The 21,686-nt window shown below is 47.9% G+C and overlaps 1 protein-coding gene across 1 annotated transcript; it reads left to right on the top strand.

Moving 5' to 3' along the window:
- Positions 1 to 7,107: 7,107 nt before the first annotated feature.
- Positions 7,108 to 19,843, top strand: CHGA (chromogranin A). Its single transcript, XM_036384426.2, has 8 exons — positions 7,108 to 7,292; positions 7,758 to 7,804; positions 11,554 to 11,647; positions 12,063 to 12,131; positions 14,098 to 14,196; positions 15,793 to 16,296; positions 16,723 to 17,195; positions 19,711 to 19,843. Exons 1-8 carry the CDS (start codon positions 7,247 to 7,249, stop codon positions 19,792 to 19,794), a joined length of 1,416 nt encoding a protein of 471 aa, XP_036240319.1. The 5' UTR covers positions 7,108 to 7,246; the 3' UTR covers positions 19,795 to 19,843.
- Positions 19,844 to 21,686: the final 1,843 nt, after the last annotated feature.

A 21,686-nucleotide genomic window follows, 5' to 3' on the forward strand; every position in this document is an offset into this window, starting at 1 on the left:
GGAAGGCCAATGGCATCCTGGCCTGTGTCAGCAATGCTGTGGCCAGCAGGGCCAGGGCAGGGATTGTCCCCCTGTATATACAGAATTCAAATTTACTTCCTGTCTTTACTTTTGCTGATGAACAACATTGACTGATGTATTTTTCCTTTTTTTTCCTTTAAAACATTCTCTGAGCAGGTGTTCCTCCTTCTTACAGCTGTTATCCTCACTATTACCTTTACTCCTTGCCTAAATACACTTAAATTCTATCCTTGCCTCTGGGGAATGCATCCCAACCTCAGGGAAGGAAGCTAGGTCTAGAATTGAACCCAAAACCCACTGGAAAGGATAAAAGTCTTTCTATTGATCTATGTTTGGGTTCAGGCTCTCAATGAGCAATTTAGTTAGAAATGCAAGTAGCACATTTTCTCCTTACATTTCCAGTTTCTCACTGTGTGAATCTGCCAAGCAGCTGCAACATTCCCCTCAGTACAGAAAGTCATGTACTCAATGCAGTTTTAAACACAAAGTGAGCATAGTAGCCATTTATTTTATCTGCCTGGGGGAAACCCTCCTTTTTCTGCTCTCTTGGGATTACACATGACAACAGTTGCCTTCTACATGGCAAGTCAAGTTAAGGTTGGGAGACAGGGATTTCACCATGTTTCTGGTTAACTAGCTGCCTCCATCAAACAAAAAGCTGTTGAGAGCCAGCAGATCATGTTTTAGTAAAACTCTGGAAAAAAAAAAAAACCTGAAAGAAAAGCATGGTCTGGATATTTTCCCCGTTGGTTTGGGTATTTTTAATCCCCAAAAAAGCAGAAAGTGTGGTTTGTCCTGACACGTTCTCCAAAGCACTTAGTAGCAGAGACTGAGTCTGAGTTCAGCTGAGTACAAGCAGAGGAGATCGCTGCAAGGTCAGGGGTGGTCACTGGTCCAAACCCTTTCCTCCAAACAGAGCAAACTGGGAGCTGCAGGACTTCTTCAGGATCTCCCAGATTTTCTTTGGGCTTATCCTGGAATGTGGAGAAATCTGTCTGGACTATTTTATCCGCAGAGCATATGAATGAGGTGGGTTCAGCAGAGACTTTGATGCATTTGAAGGTGCCTCATGCTGCTGTCCTCTTGCCCTGCAGAAAGTAATTGGGCTGCTCCCCAAGGACAGGCACAGCAAACCCTGCTCTTCTGTGAAGAAAAAGCATTGGTCAGGTAAGAAACCTGAGCTCCTGCAGGCTGAAAAAAAGCCCAGTAATAGTAATTTAAGATTCTGTGGCTGTTCCTCAAGCTGCTCTGTGCTGATGCTCTCAAGCAATTTAATACCTGAAAGGCTACCTCCTTCTGTTCCTTGCTTAGTATAGAAGAAAAAGGCTTGCTGTGCCTGTGAAGAGAACATTCATTAACTAGCATTAACATGCAATTTGATGTTCAAAAACTGCCTTACCAACAGAACATCTGAGGTAGGAGCCATCTGCACTGCACAGGCTACCCAAAGTTCTGCTCGGGCTGTGCAGAGAACAGCCTGACCCAAACCAGGCTGAGTGGATGGAGGGAAGGCACCGAGGTGCCAGCTGAGACCAACAGGGAATTTTTTTCTTTGCCTTATCCAGACTGAGTCATTTCCCTGATGCAGGCTAGAGCAACTCTTCACTGACTTGATGCTGGAACATGTCTAAACCCTCAAGAAATCCTCCCTGCCCTCTCCATAATGTCTTTTATGTGAGGGATTAATAGATCTTCAAGGATACTGATTCCTGAGACATCTGTGTGTGGCCATTCTCAAAGTGAAAACCAAGCTTTTTCAGGTATCCCCAGAAAGTTTCTGGGTCACTGAGTGAAGACTAAAAATATCCTACTGACAGTGCTCTAGTGAGAGCAGGATACCCCAGGCTCTCTTTGCATTATGTTATAGGTAATTATATGCTGTAGGTAATTAACCTGTGGGACTCACTGGCTAGTAGCCAGGTTTAAAGGAGTCTCATGAGAATCTGATGACTGAAATTGTTTCTCCTGGAAAGGACATGAGTAAGAGAGAAATGTAAATATCATGAAAGCCTTGCTGAATTAGGGAAGAAAAAGAGGTTTTGTCTTTCCCAGGTTTAGAATAGAAGTAATTTAAAAATAACAGATGAGATATTTTTTGCTGTGTTTAAGCAAGCTGTGGCATTTAATGCCATAAAGCTGAGGGAGGTACCAAATCTGAGAAGAGACTCTCAGAGGGACAATCAAACTAGCTACTTCTAATTAACACTAGAACATTGTGTAGCACTGTAAAATAAATCTCAGGGCCAGTGCCCAGTTTTTGGGAGGCTTGGAAGCTGGGATTCAGCCTGGCACACAGGAAAGAAGAGGACCTGTTCCCACCCCAGCCCTTGTCTCTGCCTCTGGGGGAGGGCCCAGGGTCTCCAGGTCCCTACTCCAACCCAAAATAGCAAGTGCTGTGTCCCTGTGCTCCATATCTCCATATCTGGTAGGTGGTTCCAGGGATGTGCTGTTGTCACTGTTTGAAGAATAATAATCTTGTGGGGACAGCAGTGCCCCAAAAAGGTCTGGCTTTTGGGACAGAGATATGTCAGCAGTACATGCATGAATCCTCACACCCTTCCCTCATCCTTCTGCAAGAATGGCAGGGAAGCAGGCTCTTGCTCAGTTGTCTTTTCATCTCTTTAAGTGCATTGCTTCCAATGTGAGCAAAGGGAAATCAAAGAAAGCATCCAGAATGGAAATTGTTTTTGTGTTTCATGATTCTAAACCTTGCCATTGGCAGGGGGGAAGTTCTAATTACAATTGCTTTTTAATTAGGGATTTTGCCATTTCATCTCCATTAATTGGAAAAGTTAGCACAAGTGCACCTAACTTTTACCTCAAAAAAAGTCCCTTACCATGCTCATGCTCACAACATTTGAGCTCTGGCCTTGTGGGCAGCCCAGGAGACCCACACACCCCTGTGACTCACTTGGTTTTCACTGAGCAACTGGCCTGGAATGGACAGATAGATTGCGTATATAAAGGAAGAGGAATAAAAGTGATCTCTACAAAATATACCAGGCAGTCAGTCAGTGTTCAGAATCTGGGCTGATGATGCTGGCTGAGGGTCCATCTGTTGGCTGTGAGCAGAGGCTGTCTGATGGGCTTATGGACCCCCAGAACAGGAGTGCTGCTCCACACACCTTAGTCACTCTTGTCACTATAGTTCCCCCTTAACTCTCATGAACCCTGTTGGTGTCTGCAGGTCAGTAAGCAGCACTGCCTGTCTCTAGCTTCAGAGCTAAATAAACAATAGCAATTATGTTCCCGTGATTTTGTTTAAGGCCAGTCTAGAACTGACAGAATTGTTTTATCTTACTGAATATGTATATCAGCATCATACAAACTTTGCTGTCACAAGTCAAAACCACAGCCAAAGGAACAATCAGTAATTTCCAGAGGAGGCTGTTTGAGATCACTGTTCAGGAAGAACCTCTGTCTCCACATCTTTTTGCAGATTCAGTAGGGCTCACAGGAGTCAATGAAGGTTTTCTGGAACTGCCAGGTAAACTGACCACAGTATTGGAAGGATATGACATTTTCCAGATTGGTGTTTGAATAACATTTAGAACAATTATGTTGAGATCCAAGCTATTTGTAAGGATGTCCAGATGGTATTCTGTGATCACTACAGAGAAGTCTCTTCTTCCAGCAGGGAACATATTCCATTTGCTGTGAGAGCTGTGCATGCCAGGCAAGGATAAAAATGGATAGGCAGAGCTAGCTACTGTCAGGTTTGGCACAATGATGGGCTTTTTTATGGGGTGCTTTCCTTTCAACAGGAAAATAAATTAATTTCAGGTTGATGCAAGGATAGTCTAGACTAAGAAAATCAAAGCAAGTCAACATCATTTTGCCTCTGACCTGAAAAAGAAGAGAGGACTGCCTTTGAGCAGCCAGATGAGTATTCACAGCAGCATCTGTGCTTTGAAGCTTATTTCTATTTACAGGCAGACAAGCAAGGCTTGTATGAGGGAACTGAGAGCTGAGTGTGACTGACTAAGGTGGCAATGAAGAAAAGGTGTGATGTGGAGGCTTTAATAGACTTTGCTAGTAATTTTGCCATGAGCTTACATTCAAGTTTTTCAGTCCAACAGTTATCAATTGATTTTACACACAAGAAGATAATTGTTGCCTATTTTTTGCTTCGTGTCTTTTTGGTTAGGATGTGGTATTAGCTGTGCTTTGGCTTCAAACCTTTTCAATATCTTCATGAGAATGACACTTTCCCTCTTTATGTGCCTCAGTATCTGGATCTGTAAAATCACAGCTGTTTGAAATGCAGTGATTCCAAGCACAGAAGGAAGAGAAGTGAATTGTTAACCCAGTTTCAGCCAAGAAATTAGACAACAAAGCTCTCAGAGTAACTCACAGACAAACACAAGATCCTTTGGTTTCATTTCCTGAATTCTGAAATAAAGTAAAAAATATTTTATTCTTGAGAATAGCACTTAAGCCACATAATCTCTCAATCAAATGACCTTTTGCATAGAAAGATCATATATCAATATGGCTTTTAAGCTGACCCTCCTGTTCCCTCAGCTCAGAGCATGGATAATGCAACAGTCCTGGGTGGCTGCCTCCATCCATCAGGACATTGCCATCTTCTCAAATCACTTTCAGGCTGGGAAGGCAAATATCTCTTTGTCCATCTGCACGTGTTACGTTGGTAACTTCAGACATATCATGGTCTATGGCTCTCCACAGTCCCACTGCACTTCATGCATGAGAAATTGTGCAGCTATAAGGAAAAATGGAACTGTTCTCTATAGACATCAACAGCTTTTTTTATAAGGCTGGAAGTGGTCAGAAATGTCCATCTTCACTTCTTTGCCACCCATTTAAGATCTACTCCTGTTTTCTATATACTAAAACACAAACTACTGTAGAGACTCACAAACCTGCTCTTTCCTTGTAGTCTGCTTCAGGCACTGCCTTTTTCTGAGTGGCAGAATACCTTTCACTTTTTTATTTGATCACTTTTGCTCTTTTGACATAAATCTTTCCCTGGCATGCTTTACTGTGACAGTTCCTAATATAGCTGTGCCTAATGAGACAAATTCCAAGAACAGAGGTACTGATTGCTAGATTAGCAGTTTCATATCCATTTTTCCTGGGGCAAGAAATAGAAAAATTAATCATCTATCATGTGCTATTATAGTGAAAGTATGTGTGCCATACCTGAAAAGCATTTAGTTTCTCATTTGCAATGAATTTAATGGATGCAAGACCACACCTTGATAAAGAGAAGAAAAAAAAGTAGTTATGGGCACTACATATCCTATTAAATGTCTCAAAAAGAGGCCCCAGAGAAGAAAATGACTTCATGTAAGAAGATGGATTAGAACTGAGATAATTTATTGCCCCAATAAGATCAGCATTTATATTTAAGGACAAGTAAATATTGACTAGGAAAACAAAGCCTGATAAGCAAATCAATCTGTTTCTCACTTAGGAATACATAGGAATTTACAAGCTTAATAATGCTCAGTTTTTCAGACTCAGAGACTTATGTGCTCTGGTGTATCCTGAATGAGGAAAAGGCCCCCATCCCTCCTCCCCAGTAAATAATTCAACAACACACACATCCTGAAACAAAAAGAGAAAAAAGAAAAAAAGGGGGAAAAAACCCAACAAAACAAAACTACACAACACAACAACCAAAAAGAAAGGATATCTCTTATTCCTGGAGGTTCCCCATGGAACAAGAACTGTCATGGGTGTTCATTTCATAGACTTATGAACATTTAACCATGCATCACTGCCATCCCCAAAGCACTGTTCAGAAGATCAATTTATTTCCATCTTTTCTCTGCATTTAACTAGAAAATGCAACAGACAAGAGGAGCTCTGATTTTGTATGAATGGCCTTTTACAATCCAAATGTGTCTTTTGAAGCGTGCATTTAAATCAGATAGATATTAGAGCACATTTGGGAACACATTTCCATGTGCACCTGGAAAGAGAAAGGGGAAACAATGGTGTAGTCTGTACTGCCTAATCTCATAGAAAAGTTCTTGTCATCTTAGACCAGATGACAAGTGATGACCTCTTAGATTCTCCCTAATTCCTTGGGTGCAGGACTCACCAGTGAGCAGAGTGAGGCAGGGTGAGGAAGAAAGATGGTGCATTTTTCTGAATTTTGTTTTCTAGGCTAATTCCCTGCATTTTGTGACCTCTGAAATTGCTTGAGGGGTCGAATGGAGTAGCAGAGCTGCTATTCCTAAAGAAGCACTGTCCTAAAGAAGCATTGGAGTCACTTTAAACAAAGAATCCAGCTGGCTGACCTGCCAGATGCTCCATCCAAAGAATAGAAAAAAATGCATTTTTTCACAAGCATGGAAACACTTGTGACTAAGAGAATTACACAATTTGTTGTTTCCTTTCTCTCCCTTGTCAATGCAAACTGTCAGCCAGGTAATCTTGGTTACTTCAACTTTGGAGTGTAGGGTATTGCTAAAGAGCGTTATAAAGCATTGAACAATGGGTAGCAACCTATTAAAATTTTGCATGTAGAGTCATAGGTGGACAGCAGATGCACCAGCCTTTGATCTTTACCCCAAATAATATCCTTCTAACAAACTCTTCATAGAACTGCTGGGATTTACCATGTCCATTAGCAAGCCCTTTTCATGGTTCCCTGGAGTGGTGGTCTTTAAAAGACATCTAAAAATTTCAGCACCTGTTCTAAACTTCCATGATCAGTGAAAGACAAGGGGCCCTCACAGGGCAAAACCATCTACAGATTGCAATGCTGGCTGGGACTCGTGAGGTGCCTCACGTCTGACTCCAGGTACATAGAGAGAGGGGACGTGGCAGAGGTGCTGCAGATTGCCAGTGTCGAGTGAGGTGCTGGAAAAGCAGTGTCCTGGAAACACCTCCCAGCCTTCCTGCGCCTGCAGAGTGCAAGCAGATGGAGCAACCAGAGCCTGACACCCTTGCACGGGCAGCCGGGGAGGTCGGGGCTCCTCCGACAGCCGGCGAGCGATGGAGGCTGATGGGAAGCCTGTGTGCGAGGGGAGGGGGCAGAGGAGGAGGTGGCTTCCTCCTGACGCCATTTCCGAGGGCTGAGATATATAAATGAGCCGCTTGCTGCAGTGCCCCATCTGGGATCTTCAGCCAGGGCACTGGCGTAGATACACACGCTCCGTGCTGCTCTCCCCCCGGCACCTCGCCTGGAGCCCCCACGCCACGGCAGTCTCGTCCTCTGCCCCTTTCTCCCTGCCTCCATCCCGCCAGCACCATGAGCCGGCCAGAACTGCTCGCCGTGCTGCTCCTGGCAGTGCCGGGTAAGTGGGGCTGGGACGGGTCCGTGTCCCCCCGGGCCCCGGGCAGCGCTGCCCGCCGGCCCCGCTCCGCCCGCGCCCCCAGCACCGCGGACAGGGACGGCCCGGCGCCTTCAGCACCGCGGACAGCGGCCGCCGCAAGGTCACTGCCGAGCGTCGCAGGGCCCTGCCAGCCTAGGCACCTTCCCTTCCCTTCCCTTCCCTTCCCTTCCCTTCCCTTCCCTTCCCTTCCCTTCCCTTCCCTTCCCTTCCCTTCCCTTCCCTTCCCTTCCCTTCCCTTCCCTTCCCTTCCCTTCCCTAGAGGGGCACAGTGCACACATCCAGCTGCTGCGCCCAGGGAACACTTCCATCAGAGAGAGTTGCCCCTTTTCTCCACTCCCATTTTAGCAGAATAATGTTTCTCTGCTTGTCTTCCAGATGACATGAATAACAAGTTCTCCTTTTTTTCCCCCTCCCCTTACATTACAGCTGTCTCTCTTCCTGTGACAAATGACATGAATAAGGGCGACACTAAGGTAAGGCTGAGCCTGTAGTGGAAGGGTCAAATGAAGAGAAAGGATACGATATTTCACCTCCACCTAGGTAGTTGGGTTTGGGCCACTCCCACTGAAATACCCCGTAGAAAGTGCCAGGAATTTGCATGAGATCCCCCAAGCAGGATCCATCTCTGCTCCCTTCCTAACAGAATTTAGCCTTTGTGCATCCACTTCTGGACAGCCAAGGAAGTCCTTCAGGATGCGACAGGGGGATGAGGCAAGCCTGTTTGGAGAGGAGATGGAGGCTGGGTAAAACTCTCCTTAGTCCTCCTACTTTCAGCTTTTCAAAGCTCCCAACAGGACGTGACTCAGGGGAGAGTGGGGGGAGATGTGATTCAGGAACTGTGTGTGTTTGGAGGTGTATACGTCTGAGTTTGTGTGCTACTTAAACATGCATGCTCTGGAAAAATAGGCAACTGGTACTCTCAGCTTGCTAATCCTTCCTCAGCTCCTGCTCAGCCTGTCTGGATGGCTATGAGCAGTGCAGGACTTGGCTGACCTCTCCAGCCCTCCCTTACAGGCTTCTGTGCACATATCTGTGTCACACCCTCCAACATTTATAGCCGCGCTTCACAAACGTGCACTCCCAAAGGCCTTTTGGCTCCTAAATGCTTGGACAGGGGGGTTTGCCTGTGTTTACCTGTGTCAGATACGACTCCCTGACCCACCCCCTTCCCCATCTTTCATATGAGATGATCTCTCGGCTGCCCAAATGAAAATTTTTTTGGAAATTCATGTCCACAGAGGAAACTCCAGCATTTTTGCTTTTTACTTCTTGAACCATTTTGTGTTATGAAATCCTCTAGCCACACAATGTTTTTCCCCAGGCAGCAGCAGGGGAGGGCACACTGATGCCAGTCCCAGCCACAGGCCCCACTGCAGTTACCTGCAGGACGTGTGCCATGAGCAACACCTCCCTGTGTCCTGTGAGATGTGCCTGGGCTGCAGAGCAGATGCTTTGTTAAGACTTTTAGCCTGCTTAGCCCTTGCTGGGACAGAGCCATGAGCTGTGAGACTCTGGGTGCCTTCCTCAGGCTGTGTGCTGCTGAGGAAGAGGATGTGGGACAGGCACTTAGCCCTTCAACTGTCTATGCCAGAGTGGGCATCTGATGGGACAATCCATTAATCATATGATTTTCTTTGTGAGGTCTATTCCCCAGTATATTCTATGTGTTAAAAATGGGCACTTTTGTGGCAGTTGGTGCAACTCCATGGAAATGCTTCCACCAAGAAAGGACTTTCCCAAGACTGCCCCTCTTCCCTGGGTATTACACTGACACAGGCTCTAACAGAGAGCAAAATCAGCTTTCTTTTAGATTTACTGCAACTGAAAGAAACTATTAGGGCTTTCCTGCCTTCACTATCCTCTGAGACACAGCATTTCAGGAAAGGAATTCCTGGTCTCATGGAACAGATTAGGGCAGGGATATCATCACATGAATACAGCAACAAGCACTGCAGCTCTTCCTACATACACACCATGTTCTGTGCCACCAGCATTTGTGGGTGGCTCAGGGCTGTGTAATGGGTAGTCTGCACCTTCAGGCCTTTCCTGGACAGCTCATCAGACTTTCCTTACACCAAGGGCTTTGCATAGGGAGCTGAACAAGACCAAAGCATTTACAATGTCTCTGGTGCTTGCCCACTCTTGTGCTTGAAGGATATTATTTCTCACTCACAACCATACATTTTAGAAGGGCATAGCTGAGCTCAAATATGGAGAAGTCTGTCCTTGTAAGGGCACAATCCTTTGGAGATTTCTGTGTAGGGACATTGTGAGCTGCTCTTAAGGATCTAGTTACATGCTCATGGTTAGATGATAGCTATGGCAAAATTCCAGTCTGAGTTTCTGCACTGGATTAATTACATTCATTTGGAAAGGATCTCCTCCATTTCCTGATGCAGGCTGTTGTTTCATGACCTTGTGAAGTCTCACTCTGCAAGAATTCCTCTAACAGAAAGACAAGGAGAGTGTTGTGGGATGACTGCACTGCTCATTTCATTACCTTACAAAGCTCCTCCACAGAGCTGAATGTATTTCTGTGGTGAGTGATGTGTCTCTTTGTGCTCAGACAAAGACCTTAGACCAGCTTAGAAGTCTTGAAAAATCTTGAATAGAATATTTCATTGAACCAGTCTTACTTCTCACGCTGAGAAAGTCTTAACTTCTGAAGCTGCATCAAATACTGCTATAATAAGTGGGTCCAGAGGTTGGGAAACATGAGGGGGAAATATCAGATTCTGGAGTTTTTTCTATTTAAAGACAGAGTAACTCAAAGTCATCTAAAATCAGTATTAATGGATCACTTGTGATATAGGAGAATTATACCAGGGAAATCCCCCTGCTTTTTTTTTTTTTTAATCTTTCCTGTAGCATTTTTAATCCATTAGGCAATTCCTTCAAACTGTGTAAGGTGTAGAGTTCAACATTTTATGGCTGTGATCTGCAAGAGCAGAATTCTCTCCTTACACAGGGTGAGAATTTGCCCATTCCAGCTGTCCAGTGAATATATCCAACTGCTTGAATGAACAGCATTGTGGATGACTGGGGACTGCTGGCTCGTGTTTAATTTCTACTGCAGCCACAGCGCTCTGCTCTCCTGAGAATGGTACATTGTGAGGGAGGTCAGGGCTCTCAGGGCTGCCTGCTGAAATCATCAGGAGAAAGAGGTTCAGTGAGTGAAATTTTTGCCTCCAAGGCTTAACTTGTATTCTTTTTTCCAATTTAGCCTCTCTTTTTTCCCACAGGCAATTGTGAGCCCTGCATTGTTCCTAGATTGCATTATAAAAAATCACCCTTTTGAACTAAGCAGCCTGATTCCTACCCTACCAATCATCACCAGACTGTAGTGAATGTTTCTGTCCTGTGTGATCATTTGGATCTTCATGACCACACACTAGGGCTCCCAGCAGTGTGTCTTGACATGGCAAGGATGCCTGCAATCTCAGTGCAGGAGACAAATTACATAAATAATGCTCCTGGCCTTACACCAACAAAACAGGCTACTGGAAAGGGTGGGCCCAGAGCTCATCCTGTCTGAGAAGCTATGTCAGAACTTCTTTGCTCTCAGATGACCTGTCATCTTGTAGAGCTCTTCCAGTCTATAACAGATGGCTTGAACACTCAAAGCACAAGGTCAAACACTTCTCCAAAGTGTCTTGTCCTTTCTAGGGCTTGAGAGCAGTATTTCTCATCTGTGTTCGAAAGTAGTTTGCCTCACCTCACCTTCCATGCCTGGCTTCAATCTAACTATGATGTCTTTCCCAGGGTTTGAAGACCTTTTAAGATTTCAAGGTCATCTATTGAACAGCTTTGACCACTTTTTGCTCTCTACAACCTCCCACTGAGTCCTTTTTGGAGATGGAGGTTGAGATATATTGACTTAAAGAGGATGATTTTGGATTTTCTGTGTATATATTCAGATAGCCTTTACTCTCCAGATGTGCTCAGACTCTGGTGTGGTCTGAAACCATGCAATCCTCAGCTGAACTGAGTGTCATGTGGAAGAAGCTCTTTCCATTGTCACGTGTAATTTCCTCACTTCTCAGTTGCAGGAGGCACCTTCTGTTCCTGAACTAGGGAAAACAAGAACTGAACATTCAGTTCCAGCTTGACCAGAAAAGCAAGAAGACCTGTGCCATCACCTGCTGTACTTTAGCCTTGGTAACAAGTAGGAACAAAAGACAAAAAAACTAGTTCTTTAATTTGTATTTTTGTCTCTTTTTAGGTGATGAAGTGCATTGTAGAGGTCATCTCTGATACTTTATCTAAGCCAAACCCCCTGCCGATCAGTGAGGAATGCCTAGAAACTCTGCGAGGAGGTACTGCCTCAGACTTAGTGCTGGGCATCAGCAAAAGCAAATCTGGCAAGTAGGGCTGGTCCTGCCCTGACCAACTGAGCCCTGGCCTCTGGACCCCTGTCAAGGCTCCTTGACACATTCACCTTCCTCTTCCACTGGGCTGTACTGGGCCCCAGGAGCAGGGATGGAGCCACTGCTTGTCCCAGGCCATGCCTCGTGCTGCCATGTGGCAACAGGGGTGCTGGTGACATCAAACTGCCTGGTTCTCATAGGACCTTCCTGTCGTCTTAAACACATGGTTAAGATGTGAGAGCAAATCAGACCAAGGGAAAGAAAAGAGCAAATGAAGGAGTGGCATTTGGGTTCTGTTTCATTTCCTGGGGTTGGGGGGAGGTTTGCTTTGACTACTTTCTGTACGAAGTCTCCCCTGTTGCAGATGAGCGAATTATTTCTATCCTTCGCCACCAAAACTTACTGAAGGAACTTCAGGAAATTGCTGCACAAGGTACAGTGCCAGTATATTTTTTTGGGAATGTAACTATAGGGAAGATTGTTTTCTTATGTTGTAGTCCCCTATAGAGTTTTATTGTTTGGTTGGTTTTGTGTTAATTTTTTTATTTTATATTAATTTGAGATCATATAAATATGCCCTAGGAAATGTCGTTCCAATATTTTCAGCGAGATTGTGTCAGTGAGGACAGGAATTTTGTTTATAATAACTCCAATATGTATCTGATAATTTCAATAGCTATCAATGTAACTTGGTGGTGATGTAGTCTCAAGATATTTTGACGTGTGAGAACTCTAAAAGAAAACACTGTAATTTAATTCAACAAATAATCTAATTCAACAAATACCAAATAATTCAACAAATAACCAGCTCCCAAACTAGAATTAAAGGTAAGAAAACTTCCACTGTCTGTGCAGCTGGAGTCTAGCACTAAACCCAGGTGTGGCAGCAGGAAAGCCCCACTGAACAGTGAGTAAGACTTTCACCTTAAAGACCCCAGTGAAAATATTCTTGATCTAATGGGTATTTTTTTCATGGCTTCCTTAACTCAAATGCAAGTTTCTTTGGTTTGGAGAGGTGCAGGTCAATTGCACAGGTCAATTGCACTGGTCAATGTGGGAGCAGCAGCGACACCATGGAGCTGTGCCAAGGAGTGTTGAGGGGAAAAAAGGGACATTCTCGGGTACCCAGTTGCCCAGAGCCAACATGCAGATCCCAGGCAAGGCTACTTCAGAGCTAGTCCAGACCCCTCTGTTTGGGTAAGGCTGCAACAGGGCAGTCCCAGGCTGCAGGGAGCGCAAAAATTTGTGAAGTCGGAATTGGGAAAGAGTCTCATGCAGGCCCCAAAGCCATATTTTAGTCACTACCCAAATGGTGGAGAGGCCAGATGCTCAGTGACCTCAGATAGACTCCATGGATGCTCTGGTGATCCAGAAGAAACAAGACAGGGTCTCTTCAGTATACTGGGATATGGCTGCCCAGGCACACCAGGGATTTGAGGAGGAGCACTCGGAAAACAGACAGACTGTGCCACTAAGCATGGAGTCCACGAGAAGGGACTTGTTACATGGAGATTCACCTTGCTCCACTCTTGCCTGAGCCCATCACACCACTTAGTCCCAGGGTAACGTGAGATCCAGCCTATAGATCGTAGAGACTGGGGGTGGAACAGTCTTGTAGACCAAGGGAAAAGCAAAGGTGTTAATTTTGGTGTCCTCTGTGCCAGTGCAGCTGGTCCTGCTCAGGCTGGAGAGCCCACACCATTGAGTTCTGTGCTAGAGTACTAGGCTGGCAGCACTGGCTCTTGCTCTTGCATTAAGGCACAGAAGCAGGGCATGAGCTAGTTTAGACAAGGCTTGTTTGGCTTGCAGATCCCATTGCTGGTTGCCAGGACAGCTGCAGCCTAACCTCCAGCTCATGCTGCCTTGTCTCCAGGGTGTTGTATTTTTCTAGCAGGCTCCATAACCCCAGAGCCAAGGTATGGGGCCTTGGAGACTACCCCTGCAGTGGGAATGAATGCTGCTTCTTCCTCCCACCACACAGGGGAGAGGGGCCCCCACAACCAGGCTGCAGGATACAGGAGCTCTCAGTGCTCACCTCAGAGGTGCATAGGCAGAATCTGGCAGAAGGCAATTTTTATCTTTCAATACTCTGGTGATGAAGTCTTTTGTTGCTCTCAGTGTGCTGCAGTTCAGCACCTCTTATTCCCTAGATCTCCATCAATATTAGTTTTACTGGCAACCCTGCATCTCTATTAGAGACCATTTTCTTTCCTGCAGATGTTGTTTTTGATTGTGGTTTTGTTGCTGCAGTTGATTCACGTACCCTCCAGTCTCACTCCTCCCAGCTCCTAGGTGGATTTTTCCCACAGCATAAGGGGCACAGAACTACTTTCCTACCTCTACTTTCTGAAACACAGAAGGAACTGTTGACTTTCCCTACCTTTTGTTACTTGACACAGGTGCCAATGAAAGAACTCAGCAGCAGAAGAAAAATAGCGGCTTTGAAGATGAACTTTCCGAAGTCCTTGAAAGTCAGAACAACAAGAACAAGCAGAGAGGTCAGTGTCAGCCTCCACCCCCGGGAAATCCAGTTCAGGCTGTAAATAAGGATCTTCTTCCAAACAGCCTTGATATGTCCATCTGCTTCTCTTTTCTTTGATGCTGCTGCTGACACACACAAGCAACCTGGAGTTTGCTTTGTTCTTATTTACCAGCTCAAACAACATGTAATCTCTGAGCTATAGTAACTGGTGATGGTCAAGTTACTAAAGTGATACTGACTTTTCCACCCTGCTGCTGACACTTTTACTCACTTATAACATTTAAATCACAGGGAAATCCCACACTGAAAGAGTCAGTGATACAGGCAAGGGTGATCTGGATTTTTGCCTGTCACCCTTGTTTCCAGGCACCTAAGATATTAAGTAATGAGTCTCTGAAGGGAAAATTCAAACACACACAGTGCACTCATCTGCACAAAACACCTGTACCTTGGAAAGATCACCTTCAGCTGGGATTTCTCCTTGCCAGTGTTTCTCCGGCCTTACTACAGACAGGCAGTTTAGCTGGAAGAAGGGGTTGGCCCCTTCCCTTTTTCTTGTCAGGAAGATACAATGCAAATGTGGGGTGATGTGACTCCTCGTCCAGCAGCAGCTGGGTGCCCACAGAGGGTCTCAAGCAGCTCTGGGGCACATGGCTGGCCCACAGCAGCACAGCACTGCTGTGACACCAGTCCAAAACTACTTAGAGCAATGAGGAGTGACACCCCCAGGGGCTGCTGCTGCAGCCAGCACCACCAAAATCCAACAGGTAGGATGGTGGCACTGCATCTCCCTCCTGCCAAGACACACCTGAAACTCTTGCTCCGGCAGCATGGAGGTGAAGGAAGATGAAGTGAAGATGAAAAGTGGCACATGGGCCAACCAGGCCCACTGACAGTCTGGTGACATCTGCACAGTGTCACAGATGGCCATCAGCCTTATGTGACCAGTTTTCTGCATCCTGGCACATTCCTCAGCCCTCCTTGGGGCTGCACTTACCCTTACAAACCTCTCTAGCTTTTAAACTCCCATATTTTTTTTGCAAAGTGTTTTCTCTGGCTAACAGTGTTAAAAGAGGCTAGTCTCCCTTGAGCAAGAGCAAATACTCAGCCCACATTAAGCTCCTGCTGAGTAGCTCCTTTGCAGAAGCAGAGACACCCCTCCTCCCTCCAGCACCTTGTGAACAGGGCTGGCTGCCTCTTCAGCCTGGTGGGAGAAATAAGGATGTGATGTGAGTGCAGCACTCGGAGCAGGGAGAGCTGTGCAAGTGCCATATTACACTCCTAAATAATTTAATTTTACATGCAGCCTCGTTTCATGCAGGGTGAATTCGTGGCTGGCATCTCAAGAGATGGTGATGAGGACTGTGCTGCAGCAAAACACTTCAGCATATGTCTAACTTCAGCCTTGCAAGTCTCTCCAGGAGCACAGGCACCAGAGAGAACGCTGCCTTGCTTGAATGCAAGCATATGCTGAAGTGACTTGCAAAAGGATCCACGGGCTAGCTGAGCAGATTGCTGAACAGGGCTGAAGCTCCCTGAGAAATGCTTGGCCTTTGCTGGTTGTGAAATGAGCTCTCAGCAGAGGTTTTTCTTCTTGTTTCTCCCTCTGCAGATGCTGCAGGGGAGCACCCTGAAGAGGAGCAGCCCACAGGGTCCCTGGCTGAGCTGGCAGCACAGAAGCCCCAGCAAAATGAAGAATCAAGAGAGGAGGAAAAAAGCCTGGAGGAGAGGGAACCCAGGCCATGGGATACCAACCCTGTTGAGAAAGAGGATCAGGAGGAAGCTGAGAGCAATGACATCAGGGATACAGAGGATACCCATCGAACCAAAGTTTTGGACAACCACATTGGCAAAAATTTCAGTGAGGATGAGCAGCAGCAGCAACAAGGGGATGAAGAGGAGGAGCCCAGAGGCTCCAGGGACAGCCTGGAGCTCGAGGATGAGGGAGAAGAGCCATCCAGGCAGGGTCAGGAGCACAGCAAGGAGGTAGCAGGGGAGCGTGTGGAGCGGGAGGATGATGGAGGTGAAGCTGCAGAGGAGGACCCTACTGAAGCAGAGAGGTCACTCGATTTGGCTGAAGAGGCTGAGGAGGCTGAGGAGATGCAGGGAGGTGACAGTACGTATCCCAGACTGCACTGATACCTTCCTGGGGTGAGCTGAGGGCACTGAGACACATGGGTGAGAGGCTTCAAAGCCCAAGAGTTGGGGCAGGTGCTTACTGGGTTTACAGAAACACACCAGCCAGCAGCCACCCAGACCCCACCACAAACATCTGACACACAGGCCCTGCAGCTGCCTCACTGCTCAGCTCTCATAGATCCTCAGGACAACTCATCCATCTTCCCTGAGCTTCCTACAGGGCTTTTGACTGCTGCCTTCAAGCCCCATTACTGACATGGCAATGTGACAGTGGGTATTTCCAGAATCTTGGGAAAGCAGGCCTAAGTAAAGAAATCTAGATTCACCACTGAAAGCTCAGTTCAAAGGTGGACCTTAAACAGGTCAACAGCTGTGTTCACTGCTTTGTTTAATGCTCTTTCAGATAACGATGATGAGCTGGGATTTGGAAAAGATGTGCAGAGCTCTGAAGAGGAGGAGGAAGAGGAGGAAGAAGAGCAGCCCCGGGCACTGAGAGGAGGAAGGCATCGCCTGGAGGATGAGGAGGTGCAGGGAGAAGAGGACACCTTTCAGCCCAGGAATGCCAAAAGTGATGAGATGGAGGAGGAGTCCTCCAGGGAGTGGGAAGACACCAAGAGGTGGAACAAAATGGATGAGCTGGCCAAGCAGCTGACAGCAAAGAAGCGCATGGAGGAAAATGATAGTGAGGAAGACACAGATAGGTCCATGAAAAAGACATTTAGGTCCCGCAAGTATGCCTTCAGTAGTCCAGAGGAAGATGTGAGAAGGTCATGGAAGCATCACTCGAAGGAAGACAGCAGTGAAGGAGGCTTTCCACTTGCTCCCATGCCTGAAGAAAAGAAGGATGAGGAAGGCAGCGCTAACAGGAGAACAGAGGTTGGTGTACACAGGCTTAAGAATAAATCCCACCCAGTTATCCAAAGTACTCTTGGAGATGTGGATGGTATACTGGCATAAATGTAGCCAGCAGTGGTCCTCTGAGGCATTAAGTTGATGCTTAGTGAACTTCCATTCAGCCTCAGGTATTATTGAAGTTTGCACCTGCTGTGCCTTTGGTTTTTGTCCTTGTTTTCGTGACTAGTGAAAAGCATTCCCTGCCCCACAGAGTCATGTCTCCAGTGACAGCATTTCTGCACTGGCCAGACACAGTGACCAGGGCTATAACTGGGGTAGTCCTTGTGTCCCAAAGCCCTTCCAAGTCAAAAGGAAAGCTTTCCCTGTCTCAGGGATGGAGTGAGTAATGTCAGACCTCCTGCAGAGCTAAATCAGGGGTGCAGCTGTGGTGAGAAACCTGAGGCATTGGAGTGGAAATGGTGGACAGAATACAGAACTACATCTGAGCCAGGCTTCCAGAGTCAGAGACCTCCTTCCCTGATACCTTGAGTGACGCTAGGTAATAGCTCAGCACAACCCCAGCAGTCAGGAACTGCTGGTGGGTTCACCTTTGTGCTGAGGCCTAGCTCCAGGCACAGTTGATTTGGGATAATACAGGGAACTGTGTTTTGTGAGCCTGGGACAGGCAATGGTCAGGTGCCTGGGAACAGGCTGGGGCAGCGGGTGAGTGAAGCTAGTTGTCTCTCTTGCCTCCAAAACACCCCTCTTGCCTCAGTTATGTGCCAAACCATTGGCCAAAAATTGCCCATCAGCATTCCCCCATGAGAGCATCTCCAGTTGTACTGGTTCAAAGCAAAGCCAAATGTCTCAGCTCGAAGCAGGGGTGCAGTGGGGTGGGCTGTCCCATCTGCCTCCCACCACTGCTGCTTACACCCCAGAGCGGCTGCTCCCCACCTGCCCCTGCGGGTGGCTCTGAGGTGCACCTTGTCTGCAAGGTGCCAGACTCAGTCTCCAAATGGGGATTGGAAAGGAGGTTGCTGAGGCTGCAAAACTGCTGTGTTTACAGATGCAGCAAGACTTTTTTGTTTGGTTGGCTTTTTAAACTAGATCAGGGCCTCTGGGAGTCAGTGAGGAAAGCCAGGCATGCAGCAGTGAGGGAAGGCACAAGCTCTGGCTGCTGTCCCTCTCTTCATTTTTGGGCCATGGGGCGGTGTGGCTTGGCCAGCGAGGTCAGTGTGGGTTCAGATAAGGGCTTGGGGTGCTGTCCCCTGCACTTTCCAGGACTCAGCATGTGGGACCAGGCAGATACAAGCCAGAGCACACAGGCAATGGTTTGGATCTGACCAAGCTCTCTCTGGATGCTGTAGAGAATTTCAGAACCTATTTTTCTCCCTTTCTGGAGGCTCCAGTTGCAGCCCAAGTTCTCCAGCAATGTGAGCTCAGCCAGCTGCTGCCTGACCCACTTCAAACAAAATGGAACAGCTGCTTGGGCACCCTGGGTGTTTGAAGGCACCCTGAGCTCCTGGCACCCTACTGTAGCCAGAGCTTTCCCAGGGGCTGAGCCAAGGGCTCAGTGGAGTGGCAGAGTGACTTTTTTCCCTGTTCAGGAAAACAGCTCAGAAGAGAAAACAACCCCCTTTTTTCATACTTCCTTTACTTTTCGCACACCAGCCATATGCAGTGCAGTGGCTCAGGGTCAACCTGTGATTTGCAGCTGCTGAAGGCAACAGCGAGGCTTTGCTCCCTCCACACAGGAGAGGGGCTGTCACCTCGGCTCTGCCAATGGAAAAAGGTACAGCACCGAGTTTGCTCACACAGAGCCTGCTGCTATGCTGAGTGCATGGTCTGCAGAGAGCCCAGGCGGCCACAGCTGTGAGGGACAGGCAGGGCTGGGGATGGCAGCAAGGCAGGGCCAGCTGGATATGACCTGAGCTCAGGCAAAGCCATGCAGTCAGGCATGAGTACCTGCACTAAATAAATCAGCTACAGGTGACAGCATAAGACGCACAAGATGCATAGCAAGACAGCATAGATGCACAAGATGCACCAAGTAATGGGCAGCTTGAGCCTTTGAACTGATGGCTTCCTCAGTCACTATTTTCCCAGCAAAAGTATCTTCTGCTTGCGGAGGTGCAAGCCAAGATCCAAGGCAGGGTGGGGAGAGGGCAGGGCCCATGCTGCAGTTCCCGAAGGTGGCAGGCAGCGGTGCCCATTCCGGTCTGAGGGCACTGACTCGGCGCTGGCACCCAGTGCTGCTTGCCAGAGCCTGCCCTGGCTCCCCTGCAGCAGCCATCTCCCGCCAACCCCATGTTCTGGGAGCACAGCCCCGTTGGGGGCTGCCCTGCCTGGCAGGGTACGGGGGAAGGATGGCAGCTGCATCACTAGCAGCAGCAATTCAACATTAGGGCAGAAGTAACCAGTGCTGTGCACACCGGTCTGTTCAGAGAGACAAATGCAGGCTGAAGGGATGGGGCAGGACAAGGCTGTGCTCTCTGTAGCTCTGGGGGGCGAGGGCTGCCCGCCTGTGGCCGCTGACAGTCCTGGGCTTTTGTTGCAGGACCAGGAGCTGGAGAGCCTGGCGGCCATCGAGGCTGAGCTGGAGCGCGTCGCCCACAAGCTGCACGAGCTGAGGCGAGGCTGAGGGCCCCGGCGCTCCCCGCGACAGCAGCGCCGCCGCCCTCCTCCCTGCCCGTCCCTCCCTCCCTGCCTCCGTCCCTCCCACCGCGCGTTCATTTCCCGATCTAAGAGCAGTTAAGCCGAGCAGAAGCACCGTGCCTAGGAACCGACCCCGCTAGCCCCAGGCCTGCCTCCCTCGCCATAGTGTTGTGCCCATCTCCGCTGCCTCACCTCACGCTGCCCTCTCCACACGATGTCCACATGCCCGGCAGGGCGCCCGTGGGTGCGAAGTGCGACCTACATGTGTATTTTCTGTCTGGGTGGGGTTTTCTCCCTCTTTTTTTTTAAAAGACAGGACAGCTTTCTAGAAAGTTCTTTCACCGGTAGTTGCACTGGGTAAAAAACTGCAATAACTTGTTATCTTTTGATTAAAAGCTGAGAACTCTGACTGTAATATATTCTATATAAAAAATTTATCTAAGGAAAAATAAAACTGCAGTGGGTTCCTTCCTTTGTTTTGGCAGCTTCAGTGTCAGTTGGCAGCTCAGTGTCAGTGTCAGCCGCCTGGACAGTGCTGCGAAGAGGGGGGAAACAGAGGGCTCCCCTCACCACAGACACACTGTGATGGTGCTTCCCTCCTTACCCGGGCTCCAGCGCTGCTGCCCTCCGGGGCCTGGCATCAGGGACACTTCCCTGCGGTCCCAAGCACCGTGGGGCTCTCCCTGCCCACCCAGGGGGCCGCTGGTGCCACACTGCTCACCCCCTGGCACTGGGCGTCCTGGGTGCTTCGGTGAGACTTGGGTCACATCTGAGGCTCATCGATGAACACAGAGAGAACACAGTTAAAGGTTTAAACACTGGGCAATACTTGACCAAGTCAAGCCATGTGGGCAACACCTGAGTAGGTTAGAAAGAAGTAACAAATAGGCCAGTCAGGAGGAGAACTACAGCCAGAGGTGAAGGGCCATCCCAAAGAGATGTCCCGCCTGTGCCCTGGCTCACAGGAGCCATGGTGACCAGCTGGCACTGTGCTTACAGGCAGAACCTTTCCATCCTTTGGGCTTCAGACCACTGGGCAGCTGGAGGACCAAGGGGTGCCTGGGTTACAGAAGCTGGCCCCAAAATCTCTGAGCACAGATCATATTTTAGATGTTCTATGTGCATTGGCTGGAGAGGGAAAGATCCACCCACTGCCAGGGCTGTATTCCAGACCCCCCAATCTGAAGCTTAGTTCTCTCCCATTACCTGCAGCCCACAGAACAGCTGAGATGCTCAGGGAATGGCTGCCAGGCTTTGAACTCAGCTTATTTCTTTATTCTGCAAAACCCCTCAGTGCTGTTGGCCTGTGGAGTGCATTACAGGGGTGTGTGTGAGTGGGGTTCCCTGGCACAGGAGGTGCATGGTTCCAGAGCTGTACCTCATCCACAGGATGAGTTCCAGGAGAAGCAGGAGCTGCTGAGTGGGCACTGCCCTCACCCCCAGCCCTGGGCAGGCACTCATTGGCAAGAGGAGGTGTTGAGGCCAAGGCAAGGCCCAAAAAACTGCCCTGGCACAGGGCACCATCCATGCAAGAGCCTGGCTGGGGAAGGTGCACTGGAGCAAGTTGTGTCTTTCAACACCATCCTGAGGAGACCCCACTCTCTTTAACCTCAGGGAAACATGGAGGAATCGAAATGAAACTAAAGGTGTTGCACAGAACCAGTACTAAATTGTCAATTAGGGAGTTTACCCCACCTGAAGAAATCACATTTTACATATTGATCTTCACCTAAATTTTAATTTGAATACTGTATTTTTAATCTGAATATTGTCTATTGTAAATATATTGTATTTATAGCTGGAACAGCTTCCCCAGGGAAATTGTCAGCACCAAGCCTGATAGAGTTCAAGAAGCATTTGGACAATACTCTCAGGCAC

The sequence above is a fragment of the Molothrus ater genome, chromosome 6, assembly GCF_012460135.2.
Source record: "Molothrus ater isolate BHLD 08-10-18 breed brown headed cowbird chromosome 6, BPBGC_Mater_1.1, whole genome shotgun sequence".
Taxonomy (NCBI): Eukaryota; Metazoa; Chordata; class Aves; order Passeriformes; family Icteridae; genus Molothrus; species Molothrus ater.

What these genes read in the sequence shown, in the direction of transcription:
- CHGA (XM_036384426.2), top strand. Translation starts at nt 7,247, where the DNA reads ATGAGCCGGCCAGAACTGCTCGCCGTGCTGCTCCTGGCAGTGCCGG. An exon ending in CAACAAGAACAAGCAGAGAG is followed by an intron (nt 14,197 to 15,792) that starts GTCAGTGTCAGC and finishes CTCCCTCTGCAG; the next exon opens with ATGCTGCAGGGGAGCACCCT. An exon ending in GGAGATGCAGGGAGGTGACA is followed by an intron (nt 16,297 to 16,722) that starts GTACGTATCCCA and finishes ATGCTCTTTCAG; the next exon opens with ATAACGATGATGAGCTGGGA.